General features: G+C 42.6%; 1 protein-coding gene across 5 annotated transcripts in view; it reads right to left on the bottom strand.

The window, feature by feature from the left end:
• Window positions 1-18,098, bottom strand: part of NPNT (nephronectin) — a 101,068-nt gene that overhangs the window by 33,247 nt on the left and 49,723 nt on the right. For 3 of the 5 annotated variants that reach the window (XM_044302620.1, XM_044302597.1, XM_044302606.1), the window contains 3 exons: window positions 9,865-9,957; window positions 5,234-5,323; window positions 733-852 (listed from right to left, as the gene is read on the bottom strand). In XM_044302620.1, the coding sequence (XP_044158555.1) occupies window positions 733-852; window positions 5,234-5,323; window positions 9,865-9,957 (303 nt within the window). The remainder of the gene's footprint in view (window positions 1-732; window positions 853-5,233; window positions 5,324-9,864; window positions 9,958-18,098) is intronic. The other 2 variants (XM_044302615.1, XM_044302627.1) reach the window with 1 other exon arrangement.

Below are 18,098 nucleotides of genomic sequence, written 5' to 3'. Positions count from 1 at the left end.
GGAAAAAAAAAATCAAACAGTGGTCAAAAAGTGACCACTGTTTTTATTCACCTCATCCCCTGAAAAAAAGTGAATAAAAAGCTATCAAAAAGTCATATGTATCCAAAATGATATAAATAAAAGCTACAACTCAACTCACAAACTATGAGCCCTCATATAGCTCTGTAGATAGAAATATAAAAAGTTATGGACATCAGAATATAACAATGGGGGAAAAAAAAATTGTTATGTCATTTTTAGCACACAATGAATGCTGTAAAAACTAAATCTTGGAAATATTGCAAGATATGGTAAATGTAAAGGTTTCGTTAAAAGTTACAAATCGTCATGCAAAAACCAAGTCCTCATATGGATTTGTGAATAGAAAAGTAAAAAAGTTATTGTTTTTGGAAGGCGTGGAGAAAAAAAACCAAATCATGAAAACTGGCCTGGTCCTGAAAGGAAGCAGTCTACTTACAGATTCAGAAAACAAGTGAATGAAATCTCACCTTACATGAAACATGTCCATTTAATAAACTGTCAGCTATTCAGTGCATATATCATCCTGACCAACGTCAGGGATGATATTGCTCTTTTTTTCTTGGATACATAAAAGTGTCTTAATGTGAGTGGCATACAGAACAAACCCACTTGCAGTGTTTGAAAAATGGGAACATGAAGAACAGAACTGAATGTCAGCAGTCACACTAATGAGGGAATAACAATGGGAGGCAGTCAAGTGCATGGACATACTTGAACATGTTCCATCGGGCATCATCATGTATCCATTCAGACAATAGCACTTGTAGCTCCCATACGTGTTCATGCAGCGGTACTTGCAAGGTCGAGGCTTCAGTCCACATTCATTTAGATCTGAAAGCAGTTAAAAAAATTACTAATTTCCTTTTAGAAATATCAAACAGCTCAAAATGTTTTAATAACGTACCTCTATGGGAATGTAGCAGAAGAACAATGACCTATAAATGACTACAGTTTCCCCAAAACATAGTCACTAACTCCCATGTAACTATATAACAGCTCAGGAGGATCCAACTATGTGGATCAGCTTTGATTTGTGTGACCATTTGGTGTGTTCTTTACCTACCAGCAAACAAAAAAACCTCCTAAAGAAGTCTTGTTAGATAAGTCACACTCAATATAAATGTATATTAGGACTCTGCGCTGTCACACATTTATAAATTCAGAAATCTGTCAAAATATCACGGATATATAAGCTAGTTTCAAGTAGTATCACTTATCTAAAGGATATGCACACCAATTTGCAACCAATTGTTCTATAGCGTCTTTAATAAAGAAGTTGCACATCTTTACAAATAGTCTTAATTTTACTCTACACTTTTGTCTACAGCTCCCATGGAGAGCTCTGCGCTAAAGCTATGTGGTAGGCTTTTCTGGCAGAGGAATATCCTGCCAGAGTTGCTGGATACTGCCGTTTACAACCAGACCTCATTGACCAAGTTTTTGTACAGCCAAAATCCAGCACTTCTGCTGGAAGCTGACTGGATCCCTGAAAGATCTCATTATAGTTAATGGGGTTTGGCGGTAAATAGCAGTATTGAGCTAGGCTTACAAAGATTTCCGGCAGGCTGCTCGTCTGCCGGAACAGCCTACCGTATGGCTTTGGCGCAAGTGTGGAAGCAACCTTAAATAGGTTTTCTGGGGATTAAAGTGTAACTGTTATATATTTTTTTATTTGCTAGTGTCCCGCTAATAATGAGGGTGGAGGAGCCGGAGTCAAAGCGGCCGGCGTTTTCATCTCCCTCGTAACAAGGGGGTAGGGAGGACCCGGCGGCGCACGCTTCCTCAGCGTGGCCGGCATCCTCCATCCCCTAGGCAACGAGCAGGGGCATGAACGAGCACTGACGGGTATGAGTCGGCGCTCAGGGTTTTGGCTGGGGCTGATGCAGGGTCACATGACGCTGGTCATGTCATGTGACCATTCAGTCTAGCCTATTTAACAGGCAACCTGCTGGCCACAAGTTGCCTGTGGTCTTGGTCTTACTACACCACTAGAGTTTCCCTGCATGCGTGATTTTGTGTATTCAACCTCGGCTTGTATTTGACTCTTGATCCTGTGTAATCCCTTTGCACTGACGTGACCTTGTGGCTTCTGACCTTGACTTGTATTTGACCTTGATCCTGTGTTATTCCCTTGTGCTGATGTGGCCTCCTGGCTCTTGACCTCGGCTTCCATTTTTGTTCTGGTTGTTGCTTACGGTTGGTTATTTGCTTATTTGGTTTCTGATCCAGCCTGGTAGCTTACGTTTCTGTGTTTGGTGTCTTTGTCTCTTGTTTTCTCCCACCGTGTTTCCTCCCTGTAGGCCCCTGCACGTACGTAAGCTAGGGACTGCCGTCCAGTTGCGCACCGTCGGTTAGGACGGACCGTACAAGTAGGACGGTCCCTTTCCACTGCTCCCTTAAAAGATAGTTGCTATGGATTGTCTGTCTCCCAACTTAATGTACACAGAAGACGGAGGGGCGGTCCTTCACTCTGCATGCCTGCATTAGGCTTCAGAGTGAGGAGGGTGTCTCTCAGTAATCCAATCTGATTGGCTGGCAGGGAGCTGCTGGCTACAGCAAGTGTGTATGTGAAATGAGGGAAAGCAGTTTTGGCCTCAGAGAACTGGCAGATTAGCCATCTTGAAAAGATCCTCATATTGTAAATGTTTCAACAGCCGTAACTAAGGGAAAAACTCAACGAAAACTGTGGTATGTGAAGAAACTAAATTGATTGCTTTATGCATAATGCTGCTGCAGCAGTAACATGTGCTAAAATAGTTTTTTTTTTTGTGAAAACATGACAGTTACACTTTAAATATTGATGGCCTATCTTCAGATCACCAATATTTGATTAGTGGGGTTGTCACTCCTGGCACCTCCACCAATCAGCTACTGTATTTGAAGAATCTGCAGAGCTTGGACGAATGCTGCTGCCCCTTCATACTATACCAGGCATTACTCTGCTTGGTATTCCAGCTCAATTCTGGTCACTGAAATGGATGTGAGATCACTGGCTGCAGCTCTCGGTATAGATTCTGAAATGTAGATGCAAATTCCTCGGTTACACATGGACCATGGTTCTCACTTTAGGCAAAAAAAACTAAACGAAAACCTAATTTAAAAAAAAAGTGCGACCTGGGACTTCAAATGAACACTTGTAAGTTTGCACAGACTTATTGTTCCATTTCCTGGGAGCATCTGTTTACAAGTGAGGCCGCAAGTATCAGGACATTTTACAAACTGCGTAACTACGATCTACCCAAAACTAATTGATTTTAGGAAATGTCAGATATGTCAACGTACTTAGATTTCTCATCTGAACAGATTAGCATGCTGCACATGGGAAATGCACAGAAATCAGCTTTGAGAAGCAAGTTTCTTCCATGAAGATTGGTGTTCAGCCAGAATTCAGAAAAAGGTGCTTTAGGTGAAGACAGATGAAAAGCAGAGGCACATACTGTACAAGACCGACATTGGTAGAAACAGGAGAGCTTCCCCAGAAGTTAGGGCACAGGTTTTTTGATGCGGAAGTTGTGTGTGATACATTAACCTATATGATGTCTTCTAATAAAAGGATGCCCAGATCCCCCTCATTGACAACAAGCCATTTAAAAACATGGCAAGATCACGACAATATCATTCCAAGGTCATGGTGTTCTGGGATACATTGCTAGGACTCATATCCAACTGATATTTTCCTGGATGAGACTGTTCCTAGAAGAAAGACGCACTACTGGCTAGTAATAAGACGATAAATGTGTCATATATTCATTTAAATCCCTGGTCATTTGAGCTCAGTCGCCATGTAGGTGGTCCTATCAGTGCGTGACAACTATCTCTGTATATCCTACCTATACAGGGAAGGTTGTCAGTGACTTATAAGACTGTCCACATGGCTCCTGAGCTCAGCATAGATCAATCTGCTCAGCTCTTCCTGCTCTATAACATGCTATCTGCAGATTGCACTGCATTTTATGGTGACAGGTCCTCTTTAAATGGGTTTCCTCACATAGAACACTAATTACCTTATGTCAGTCTTATAGACGTTGAATGGAGGCTCAACCATCACTCCAACTTCTCACTGGAGTCCTGTAGTGAGGATGAGATTTGAACTCCCATTTACCACCTATCCTGAGGACACATACTTACTAACATTGTAGTTGGTAAATTCAAGGTATGTAAGCCCCACCCCAGGGAATGCACCCAAACCAATTTGGGCCCACCCACGTGTGAAAATAAGAGACAGTACCTGCAAATTCAGGACTATTGGCAACTATGTGGACAGGTGATAAATGTCACTTGTGGGAAAACCTTTGCTTAGGAATAAGGCCTCAATCGTATGACCATGTGTGCCCCATGTCCGTGCGATGGACCGCAATTTGCAGTCGGCAATGCATGGGCACTGGCTCTATGAATCCCGTATTGTGGCGCGGACCCTTTCACTTGAATGGGTCCGCAATCCGCAATATATGGCAAAAGATAGGACATTTCTTATCTTTCGATTTGCGGAGGTACAGACCAAAAAGCCCATGCAAGCTCTTCAGAGTACTTTTATGGGCTTCAGATCCATGCCTCCACTCCGCACTGTGCCATATCCGAGGAATACGGACCCATCCAAGTCAATGGGTCTGCATCTGTGATATGAGATTTACACGGTTGGTTTCTGTATATAGCGGAAACGCAGTTTGCAGTCCTCAATACAAGCAGGTCACACTGCAATATTACTAAAGTTTGCTGTGTGGATATGTAATATAGAACCTATAGCTTGCTATGGACCCACACTGTACAAAGAGGTTTTCTACGGTGCGTGAGTCCATGAGAAAAATGTGGCATGCTTGTCTGGATATTACCATATATTACAGAGGAATATGATCCTACCAGCAATGGCATGGAACCAGCACATGGCAGGATATGTTTGGGCATACAGCTTTGAGTTCTCATATTGTATATGGGATTTATAATAAGAAAGTAGTCATCTATGAGTGTGAATGCAACAAGCAGAATGTGCTCTAGGAGTAGATAGAGAAGATTTACAGAACAGGCATCATTCTCAGAAAAGGAAGGTTCTTGCATTACACATTTCATTTGCATGCCTATGAAAGCCTGGTCTTCAAGGCAAAGCCACCAGTCCCACATTACAAGAGGCAGCCTTCTGCCAAAAAGTCTGCTCATTCTTCTACAGCCATGCGGTAACGAGGAATGCACTGGCGTAGCAGACAACGAACATTCTCACCCCCGGGAGGGAACGCTGTCGGATAATCCACAGGATAGAAAACAGGCACTTCATGGTACCAGTCAGGCTGGATGGTCAATAGGCTTTCATCTTCATATGAAAAAGATACGGTCAACAGTTCTTTTAGGTGTATTGTGGAGTACATAACAAAACCAACAGAATATGACACAGTTTCGCCACTTTCACTGTATAAGAAGAAAATGAATACTTAAAGGGAACCTGTCACCTGGATTTTGTGAATAGAGCTGAGGATATGGGCTGCTAGATGGCCGCTAGCACATCCGCAATACCCAGTCCCCATAGCTCTGTGTGCTTTTATTGTGTAAAAAAATGATTTTATACATATGCAAATTAACCTGAGATGAGTCCTGTCCCTGCGATGAGTCCAGCATGAAGGAGCCCAGCACCGCCACGCATCCTCCGAATCTCCTCCTTGCTCCCCGACGTCACAAAGCTAGAGCGCCGTAATCTCGCGCTGCAAGAGCTAGCGCATGTGCAGTTCGTTCCCTGAGGCTGATGCCAGCACAAGGAAAGAACACTATGCCGACACTGCACATGTGCTAGCTCGCGCATAGCGAGAGATTACAGCGCTCTAGCTTTGTGACGTCGGGAGCAAGGAGGAGATTCGGAGGATGCGGGGCGGTGCTGGGCTCCTTCACGCTGGACTCATCTCAGGTTAATTTGCATATGTATCAAATCGTTTTTTGGAGACAAGAAGGAGCTATGGGGACTGGATATTGCGGTTGTGCTAGCAGTGATCTAGCGGCCCATGTCCTCAGCTCTATTCACAAAATCCAGATTACAGGTTCCCTTTAAAGAGGTTGTCCCATCTCAGACATAGGGGCATACAACTAGGATATGCCCCTAATGTCTGATAGGTGAAGGTCCCACCACTGGAACCTGCACTTATACTTAAAAGAGAGCCTGCAAAGTCCCGGAGGGTGCACTTCGCATGTGTGGCCACCCTCCTATGGGGGTGCCGAGATAAAATAGGACTATTTTTGGAAGTCCTATTGAAATTAATCGGAAGCACACTGTGTAAGCACGGCCACCGCTCCATTCACTTCTATGGGGCTGAAGGAAATAGCCAAACCAGCGCTTGGCTATTTTTGGCGCTCCCCAAGGAATGAATGGAGGGCAGCCTTGCATGTACAGTGCGTCCTCTGCGACTTTGCTTGCTCAATTCTAAGTATAAGACATTAAGGGCATATCCTAGTGATATGCCCCCAATGTCCGAGATGGGACAACCCCTTTAACCATATTCAGAATTAGCTTTATATAACTAGTGCAAGAATGAATACAGCACAATGTGCTGTCAAGAATGATAGAACCATCAGAGATGTCTCACAAGTGGACTTTTTGCTTTGATAGCGAAAAAACATAAGATGTTCTCTAGAAGTTGCTTCATAATATAAATTGTATAATAGAGTTGTTACCCATGTACATCTGTGTAAACAAGAACTGTCATCAATTGATGGCTGAAGGATAAACTTATTAAAAAAGCATCACGTAATATTAGAAACGAAGAAAAAAATGTCAACTTTTGCATTAACCTCTTAAAGGGGTTCTCTGAGACTGGGAACTCCTTTTCGTATGGCCAGGCAGGGTGCATGGATTGCCTGTCATCTGCACTACGGTTCCACTGCTGAGCTCCCATCTACCCTGCTTTTGGTCCAGTGTGACGTGCTGTCTATAAACATGTCCCCACTGCTTGCCAATCAATATCCTCAGTGGTGATGTGCATTTAGATGGCATGTCACACGTCTGGTGTTTGGTCCTGGAACCGAAGCACTAGTGACAGGTAAGTCTTTTTTTAAACTCATGCACCCTGCCTGACCATGTGAAAATTCCTAATCTTGGGAAACCCCTTTAAAGATGTAGCTATCTTGGGCTTTAAAGAGACCCTCCAGTGCAAGAAAAATAAAATCTTATTATCCTGAATGAACAGAACACAGGTGCCCTCCTTTTCATCTTTTTAGCTATAGATCTGACAATTCCCTGACTCTTCTTCTACCATCCAAGGATGCTTCTCAGACCACCTGATGTATACTGTGCATTCGGCCGCCCAAGACACTTCCTGCTGCCCTTGGATTGGACAGCACTGCTCACAGAATGGATCAATCCAAGATCAGTGCTGGACAAGGAGGAAGTGTCTTGAGTTACAATGCACAGTTTGCATCAGATGAGAAGCGGTGTGGCCATCTTGGACGGCAGAAGAGGAGCCTGAGAATCAGCAGACCTGCAACCGAAATTAGTAAAAGGAGTGTACCATGTAAGTTTCTTGGGGACTATTCTGTTCATTCCCAGTTAATGTGTGCTTTTTTTTTCTTGAACTGGAGGTTCACTTTAAAGATGAAGCTAATCTTTTTTCAGTTTTTCATCAGCACGTTCAATATCCATAACTTTTTATTTTTTACCTTGGATGAAGCCACAAGGGCTTCTTTTGCCGCTTGCATTTTGCGGTACATATAATTTATTAACTCATTGGCCCGATTTATCAACAGCAGACAATTTGAAGTTTGTCTTCATATTTGTCTATTTGTGTAACGGTAACATTCTGTGAGAATTTATCAAGGTGGTGCACAGTACTTGTTAAATTTGGCACAGGCAAAACACTAACATTCTGACTTATTTTTGAGACTTCCCCTATGACAAATGAGGCCAAAAACCAATATACTCCATAAGAACGCCCACAAAACAGCTGGATTCCTGAAGCTGACTTAGCAGGAGCAAACTAATATTTAAAAAAAGTTGCATTTTATGCAGGGCTGAACCCGGACAAATCCCCATTTTCACCCCGGCAGCCCCCCTGACTTGAGCATCTGAGCAGTTCATGCTCCGATGCTCTATTTTGCCCTGTGCTAAATTGCACAGGGCAAAGGCATTTTCTGGAGCTCCGGTGACGAACCGGGCTCTTTGTTTATGAGAGACGGGACAAACAAAAACAGCTATGTTTTTTATGTCTCTGGAAATGATTTGCCCATTCTATCCTAGAATGTGAGCAAGACTGATTTTCCACTTGCAGACTTGCCTTGGGGGGGATGTGAGCTCAGGGCCTTACTACACACTATGCTCTGGCACTTGCATATACTGCACATTGGTGAGCATTTTTGTCAGGCTGCTCAGCCACAGTGGAATATCCTAGGCAGGATCACATCCTTACCATCCATTGGTGACATCTCCTTACACCTCCTAGGCAACTGTGTAAGTGGAAACAAGCAGTCCCACTCAGATCCTAGGACAGGTTGCTTGTGACCATTTGAAATCATTCACAGATAACCCATTTAATTGTACAGAACAGGTTATTATAGTTGCGGTGTTACCAGTTATACCGTATTTGTTTTTATAAGAAAAGAAACAGGACAGATACTCAATGCAAGGATTAGGTCCCACACAATTAAAGAGATGAAGCTACACTTTCCTGTGGCTAAGCATTTCTGTAGCCCAGGACACAATGTAGAACACATGAAAGTTCTCATATTAAAAGGTAACTTCAAATCTGAAAAAACTAGAAGAATTTGGGAATACAAATTTATAAGACCTGCTTGACACTTTGAATACTGGACTGAATTTGTCCCCAGGATTTATGACACACTACAAGATCTAAAGAGTCTTCTATAGACATAGTCAGGGCACCAGGTCTCTGAGATAACATCAATTTAGAGACCATAAAACTTTCACACCCCTTATCTGTAAGATAATTAAGGACTCATTCTCAAGATCTTTAATATGTTGTTCTGTTTTTTTTAGTTTTTTTTTTTCAAATGTCCATTCATTCCCCCCATGCCTCTGTTCTTATTGTATATATATATTGCTGTTTCTTCATATATTCTTGCAGTACGCCTGATGAAGAGACTGGTGATGTCTCGAAAGCTCGCTATATAACATCATTACTTCTATTTATGTTAGCCATTAAAAGGTATCAAACCTGCAATACTCTTATTTTGTTTCTCTTAATGAGAGCACTAAACTATCCAAAAAAAGTGCAATGGTATATGCTTATGACAACAGTTACATGGATCACAATTGTGTATGCATAAGAACAATGGGGGTCATTTACAAACAGAAATACACCTATATTAGGCCTATTAATGTCTATAAGGTTATTTGCGCTGCAATCTGCGACTTTTCCTCACTCACCCCAGGTCTAAAAAAAAGAGATTACCTTATGGAATGGCAGTGTGGAAACCAAAACTACAAACATTTCTTGATATGATAATAGTTTCATGCTGTGGTATTAATAAGGGATAAGCGAATCCACTTTGGATGAAACATCCGAAGTCGATTCGCATAAAACTTTGTTTCAATACTGTACGGAGTGAGCGCTCTGTACAGTATTAGAATGTATTTGCTCCAATGAGCCAAAGTTATTACTTTGCAAAGTCTCGCAAGACTTCGCATAATAACTTCAGAAATGTATTTAGACTGTAATAAACCATTTCCCGAACTCTGGTTCGGTTTCAAAGTACAGTTTCATCTGAAGTCGATTCGCTCATCCCTAGAATTAATCAACACAATAAAATGATGTTTTATATTTGTAGTTGAGTAAAATGTCAATACAATAAAAAAACATACAAAATTCACTAGCATTTCTATACAATATCTAAGCAATATAGGAAGAGCACACATACCTTGATTGCAGGTTTTTCCAGTGTATCCAGGGTGACATTTGCACTTATTGGGGCCTATACACTCCCCATGTTTGCATCCTGGCTGGCAAACGGCTACAGAAACAGAGATAGAAAAGATTAACATTGACAGTCCACTGATGTGTAGTCAGATATTCTATTCCCCACAATTTTACTTAGACGGCCTGAAGATTCAGTCACACAGTGCAAACACTTGGATAACAGCAGGAATCCCTTACATTGCCCCGAGAATAGTAAGCACAGGGCAGAGATGCCTTCACTTAAAGGAAAGTAATGATCATTTCTTAACAAGTTTCTTCTGTCTCATAGCAGTCTTGTTAATTTCAGTCAGAATCATTACATCAAAGGTCACACATGGTATAATATTATCAAAATATGTACAAACCTAAAATCCATTCCACCAAAAAGAATTTCAATGTAAACCAGTAAAACAATCCTATTATCTCACAAAAGTACACCCCTCACATTTTTGTAAATATTGATTTCTATCTTTTCATCGGACAACACTGAAGATCTGACACTTTGATACAATATAAAGCAGTCAGTGTACAGCTTGTATAACAGTGTAAATTTGGTGTGCCCTCAAAATAACTCACACAGCCATTAATATCTGAACCGCTGGCAACTAAAGTAACTACACCCCTAAGTGAAAATGGCTGAACTGTGCCCAAAGTGTCAATATTTTGTGTGGCCACTATTTTTTCCAGCATTGCCTTGACTCTCTTGGGCATGGAGTTCACTATAGCTTCAGTGGTTGCCACTGGAATCCTGTTCCACTCCTCATGACGACATCACGGAGCTGGTGGATATTAGAGACCTTGCACTCCTCCACCTTCTGTTTGAGGATGCCCCACAGATGCTCAATTGGGAATAGGTCTGCAGACATGCTTGGATAGTCCAGCACCTTTACCCTCAATTTATTTAGCAAGGCAGTGGTCGTCTTGGAGATATGTTTGAGGTCGTTATGTTGGAAACTTGTCCTGCAGCCCAGTTTCCAAAGGGACAGGATCATGTTCTGCTTCAGTATGTCACAGTACACATTGGCATTCATGGTTCCCTCAATGAACTGTAGCTCCCCATAGCTGACAGCACTCATGCAGCCCCAAAATATGACAATCCCACCACCATGCTTGACTGTAGGCAAGACACACTTGCCTTTGTACTCCTCACCTGGTTGCCACCACATGCGCTTGACACCATCTGAACCAAATAAATGTATCTTGGTCTCATCAGACCACAAGACATGGTTCCAGTAATCCATGCCCTTAGTCTGCTTGTCTTTAGCAAACTGTTTGCAGGCTTTCTTGTGCATCATCTTTTAAAAAAGGCTTCACTAACGAGTCACATCACACCGGGGAGGGAAAATGGCTAATTGGGCACAGTTTGGCCATTTTCACTTAGTAGTGTACTTACTTTTGTTGCCAACGGTTTAGACATTAATCAGCGTGTGTTGAGTTATTTTGAGGGCACACCAAATTTACACTGTTATACAAGCTATACACCGACTACTTTCCATTGTATCAAAATGTCATATCTTCAGTGTTGTCGCATGAAAAGATATAATAAAATATTTGAGAAATGGTGTAAATCACTTTTGTAGGGCTGAAACGATTACTCAATTGAATTGAGTAGTTCGACACAAAAAAATCCTAGATGCAAATTTTTTGCATCGAGGATTCGTTTGTGTCATGTGACCACGGAGCGGTAGTAAAGCACTTGCTATTACTTACCGCTCTGTGGTCACCCGCCAGCCTGCACCACGCTGCACTTTCTTCCTGACATATCGTGGTGGCACTGGGGGGCAAGCTGGTGGCACTGGGGGAGGGCAAGCTGGTGCCACTGGGGGCAAGCTGGTGGCACTGGGGGGCAAGCTGGTGGCACTGGGGGGGGCAAGCTGGTGGCACTAGAGTGGCAGCTTGTGGCACTAGAGTGGCAGCTTGTGGCACTAGGGTGGCAGCTGGTGGCACTGGGGTGACAGCTAGTGGCACTGAGGGGGAAGCTGATGGCACTGGGGGGACAGCTGATGGCATTAGGGGTTCAAAGAAAATCCCAGCAATCGTGTCTTCAATCGTATGGTGTTTATTTCATCAAATCAGAAATGTCCACAATCCTGGACGCGTTTCGGCTAGCATGCCTTCATCAACAGGTACAGATACATAGAATGACCAATAATATATAATGGGATAAACTCCTCCCCTTATGACATCATCATCAACTCCTCTCACCTGCACAGGTGCAGATGAAGGCATGCTAGGCTAGCCGTAACGCGTCCAGGATTGTGGACATTTCTGATTTGATGAAATAAACACCATACGATTGAAGACACGATTGCTGGGATTTTCTTTGAATATCTGTGGAGACTACTTCCTATTCTGTGCAACGTGCAAACAGAGTGAGTGCCGAATGTTTTCTCTTGTGATGGCATTAGGGGGGCAGATGATGGCACTGGGGAGGGGAAGAGCTGAAGGCACTAGGGGAATGAAGCTGATGGCACAGGGGGGGGGCTGATGGCACGGGGGGGGCTGATGGCACGGGGGGGAGATGTTGGCACTGGGGGATAGTGGAGCTGATGGCACTGAGGGGAACTGATGCACTTGGGCAGATCGCACAGGGGGAAACGAAGGGTGTTGGGGACTGATGGCAGGGGGTCTGATGAGTTTTTATAAAGGAAAACAGTCTATTAATTCATTTTTTTCTTATTAGATTACTTATTAGATCTTTCCTATGTAGTATAACATTGCTTCTCCCTCTCTCCCTATTACACTGACTGTCAGTGATGACAGCCTCTCCTTTACCTCCCCAGTGACTACTTGGTCACCAGCAGGGACAGTCAGTATAACAGGCAGGTAGACAGGGAGAAACAGTCATACACTATATAGGGACAGTTATACAGATGTTTGAAGCAAGGAGAGTAGAGGCAGCATCAGGAGCATGCCTCTGCAGGTGACAGTGAGTTGTCTTCAGTGTACACACTGAACACTGAAGATGAATTTTTCAGAGCCAGGTTTTTTTTATTTTTATAAAAACTTAACAAAATTCACTTGGTAAAATATAGTACAATACTCCCTACACATAAAAAATACTTGAAGTGACAGTTACACTTTCAAATGTGGCAAAAATTTACATTTGGTGGTTACTCAATATCTTCTCAATACAGCATCCAATGAGACATGGCACAGTCTTTATTTTAGCAGGGTTCCATATAATCTAAAACATTTTGGTGTGTCTATGTGTGAAAGTGAAGGAATATAAGGGTAAAGTAGAGAACAGAGCCGCATTATAGCTGCCTGCAACTCCACTCCATTTTATTGTGATTTTGCAGCATTTTCCCAAAACTGCATAGTTTTTGAACACAGTTTTACAAAAAGTTCTTCCTTTGGTTCCACTATAGCTTTAGCTTACAAAATAGGTGCAATCTCTGATGCATTTTAGCATTCATATTATGGCCACAAGCCATGACTTTCCATGGGTCTAATGACCCAAACTAACCGTTGAGCTCTATGTTGATTCAGGTAATTAGACAGCCTGTCCTTGCAACTGTAACTTCAGCAGAATTGCGTCTGTCTGAATGATTTTTACATTTAACTTGTGAGCACACTACACTTTATATGGTATACTACTTAGACTATATGGAGAAAAGTATTGGGACACACTTCTGAATCATTAAAGTAAGCTGCTTAATTCAGTCTTAGTGGCACAGGTTATGAAATCCAGCACCTAGCCATGCAGTCTGCCTTTACAAACATTAGTAAAAGAATGGCTCAATCTAAAGAGCTCACTGAATTCCAGTGGGGTACTGTGATAGGGTATCACTGTTACAAGTCAGTTTCTGAAATGTCTTCCCTTCTTGATATTCCACAATTAACTGTGTATGGTATTACTGCAAAATGAAGTGTTTAGGAACAACTCAGTCACAAAATATCAGACCAGATAAAGTTATAGAGCAGGGTTGCTGAGGACCATAGGGCATACAAGTCGCCAATGCACTGCTGACTCAATAACTGACCTCCAAACCTCCTCTGGCAATAACTAGGGATGAGCGAATCGACTTCAGATTAAACATCCGAAGCTGATTTGCATAAAACTTTGTTCTAATACTGTACCGAGCTGGAGCTCTGTACAGTATTAGAATATATTGGCTCCGATACTAGCCGAAGTTACCTTAGAAACTAACTCGAGTTCGGGAAATGTTTTTTTACAGTAGAAATTAATTTATGAAGTTATTGTGCGAAGTCTCGCGAGACTTCACGAAGCAATAACTTCGGCTCATTGGAGCCAATACATTCTAATACCGTACGGAGTTCCCGCTCCGTACAGTATTAGGACAAAGTTTTATGCAAATTGATATCGGATGTTTCATCCGAAGTCGATTTGCTCATCCCTAGCAATAACACTGGCTGAAAAATGGTTTGATCACATGAGTTTCCATGGCCGAGCAGCTGCATGCAAGCCTAAAAATCACCAAGCACAATACCTAGCATCGGATAGAGGGGTATAAGGTAAGCATGCCACCACAGGACTCTGGAGTAGAGATGAATCATTCTTCTATATCTGGCGGTCTGATTGACGAGTCTGGGTTTGGTGAATGCCTACAGAGAACGTTACCTGCCTGACTGCACTGTGCCAACTGTAAAGTTTGGTGGAAGACAAATACAGGTCCTTCTAAAAAAAAGTAGCATATTGTGATAAAGTTCATTATTTTCTGTAATGTACTGATAAACATTAGACTTTCATATATTTTAGATTCATTACACACAACTGAAGTAGTTCAAGCCTTTTATTGTTTTAATATTGATGATTTTGGCATACAGCTCATGAAAACCCCAAATTCCTATCTAAAAAAATTAGCATATCATGAAAAGGTTCTCTAAACAAGCTATTAACCTAATCATCTGAATCAACTAATTAACTCTAAACACCTGCAAAAGATTCCTGAGGCTTTTAAAAACTCCCAGCCTGGTTCATTACTCAAAACCGCAATCATGGGTAAGACTGCCGACCTGACTGCTGTCCAGAAGGCCATCATTGACACCCTCAAGCAAGAGGGTAAGACACAAAGAAATTTCTGAACGAATAGGCTGTTCCCAGAGTGCTGTATCAAGGCACCTCAGTGGGAAGTCTGTGGGAAGGAAAAAGTGTGGCAGAAAACGCTGCACAACGAGAAGAGGTGACCGGACCCTGAGGAAGATTGTGGAGAAGGACCGATTCCAGACCTTGGGGGACCTGCGGAAGCAGTGGACTGAGTCTGGAGTAGAAACATCCAGAGCCACCGTGTACAGGTGTGTGCAGGAAATGGGCTACAGGTGCCGCATTCCCCAGGTCAAGCCACTTTTGAACCAGAAACAGCGGCAGAAGCGCCTGACCTGGGCTACAGAGAAGCAGCACTGGACTGTTGCATGTCATTCGGAAATCAAGGTGCCAGAGTCTGGAGGAAGACTGGGGAGAGGGAAATGCCAAAATGCCTGAAGTCCAGTGTCAAGTACCCACAGTCAGTGATGGTCTGGGGTGCCATGTCAGCTGCTGGTGTTGGTCCACTGTGTTTTATCAAGGGCAGGGTCAATGCAGCTAGCTATCAGGAGATTTTGGAGCACTTCATGCTTCCATCTGCTGAAAAGCTTTATCGAGATGAAGATTTCATTTTTCAGCACAACCTGGCACCTGCTCACAGTGCCAAAACCACTGGTAAATGGTTTACTGACCATGGTATTACTGTGCTCAATTGGCCTGCCAACTCTCCTGACCTGAACCCCATAGAGAATCTGTGGGATATTGGGAAGAGAAAGTTGAGAGACGCAAGACCCAACACTCTGATTGAGCTTAAGGCCGCTATCGAAGCATCCTGGGCCTCCATAACACCTCAGCAGTGCCACAGGCCGATTGCCTCCATGCCACGCCGCATTGAAGCAGTCATTTCTGCAAAAGGATTCCCGACCAAGTATTGAGTGCATAACTGAACATAATTATTTGAAGGTTGACTTTTTTTGTATTAAAAACACTTTTCTTTTATTGGTCGGATGAAATATGCAATTTTTTTTAGATAGGAATTTTGGGTTTTCATGAGCTGTATGCCAAAATCATCAATATTAAAACAATAAAAGGCTTGAACTACTTCAGTTGGTGTGTAATGAATCTAAAATATATGAAAGTCTAATGTTTATCAGTACATTACAGAAAATAATGAACTTTATCACAATATGCTAATTCTTTTAGAATGACCTGTAGTACTATGCTTTTTTTTCAAGGGTTGGCCTAGATTCCTTCAGTTTCAGGGAAGGAAAATCTTAATACAGCATACCAAGACATTTTGGAGAATTGTATTCTTTCAACTTTGTGGGAACAGTTTAGGGAAGACCCTCTTTGTTCAAGCATGACTGCACCCCAGTCCACAGAGCAAAGTCCATAAAGGAATGGTTTGGTGAAATTGACGTGGAAGAACTTGACCTGCACAGAGCCCTGACCTAAAACCTATCAATTATTTTTGGGATTAACTAGAACAGAGACTGAAAGCAAAGCCCTCTAGTTGATCATCAGTATCTGACCCCAGAAATGCTATTCAGGATGAATGAGGAACAATTCCCACAGACACACTCCAAGATTTTATAGGAAGCATTCCCAGAAGAGTGTAAGCTTTTTAAGTACAAAGGGGATCAACTACATTGTAATGTGTGGATTTAGAATGGTATGTCCTAAAAAATCCTATAGCTGGAATGTGTAGGTGTTCCAATCCTTTAGCCCATATAGTGTATACCAGGCATGCTCAACCTGCGGCCCTCCAGCTGTTGCAAAACTACAACTCCCAGCATGCCTGAACAGCCTACAGCAGGGCATGGTGTATACAGTATGTGTTGTTTAAACTATTTGTTGGTTTGTCCTTAACATAGAGCTATAATTTTTTATTTTATCTATTTAGAATTATGATTTCTACTAGCAAATCTTTCACAACATAACCTGTGTGTTTATCTTTAAAGAAATACCCCAAAAGTTCCATCATACGACCGTTCCTTTCTGTCTTTGTAGAAATTATTATTACAGCTAAAAAGCAAACATTATCCTTTCTGTAAGGCCTCATGAAGACCACGGAACACCCTTAGGCCTCATGCACACGGCCGTTGCCAAGCTGTGGCAGCATTGCGGCCCGCAAACAGCAGGTCCGCAATATGCGAGCACCGGCCGTGTGCTCACCGCATCACGGATGAGGACCCATTCCCTGTCTTGAATGGGTCCGCAATCCAGAGCTGCGGTGTGGAACGGAGCCACGGAACCCCATGGAAGCACTACGGAGAACATGTTCTATTTTTTTGCGGTGCGGACAGATCACGGACCTATTCAAGTTACATGGGTCTCGATTCGTCCCGGCCGCCGCATGGAAGTTGCCCATGCATTGGGGACAGCAAATTGTCTTAGGCCTATCAAGGGCAAGGATTTAATTGGTTTTGTTTGTGGGGGTGGCTTTGGGGTCCGATGGCCAGTGGATCAGGGCGATACTCTTTTACCTAAGGCTGTCGGCACTGGTAAGGATCGCCACAGGAGCCAGCCGGCAGCCAGACGCAGAGGGAGGGAGGCGGGCACAGAAGGCTCTGACGTTTCGTGTACAGAGCCGGGCCACTCCCTAATGCAGGGATAAGACTGTACACAAAATGTCAGCACATATATACATTTGTGTGCATGAGGCCTAAGACAATTTGCAATGTGCATGAGGCCTAAGACAATTTGGAATGTGACAGGAAGATCTTCTACCCGTGTGAGCTAGGAGATGATCATGTGACTGTTTTGTATGTAAGGTTAGGTTGTGCAGTGCAGGGGGCGGGGAAGGGCAGATTATTCACACCCACAAATATCCATGAGGGAGAGCTCAGGCACTGTTGTTACAGCCCCCACAGCTTTGATGCAGCATGCAAACAAAGCATGAATAACATAGAAACATACAACTATTCAAAGGTGTAAGTATGTTTTTTCTCTTAAGAAATCAAGCTTAAATAATGTATATATACAGTGGATAAAAAAAGTTTACACGCCCCTGTCAGGTTTCTGTGATGAAAAAAAATTAGACAAAGATAAATCATTTCAGAACTAGAGGGAAGAAAAAATATAAAAATAAAATAATATGGTTGCATAAATGTGCACACCCTTAAACTAACACTTTGTTGAAGCACCTTTTGATTTTATTACAGCACTCAGTCTTTTTGGGTATAAGTCTATCAGCATGGCACATTTTG

This window comes from Bufo gargarizans, chromosome 1, assembly GCF_014858855.1.
Source record: "Bufo gargarizans isolate SCDJY-AF-19 chromosome 1, ASM1485885v1, whole genome shotgun sequence".
Taxonomy (NCBI): domain Eukaryota; kingdom Metazoa; phylum Chordata; class Amphibia; order Anura; family Bufonidae; genus Bufo; species Bufo gargarizans.
This window is presented reverse-complemented; position numbering and strand designations above follow the sequence as displayed.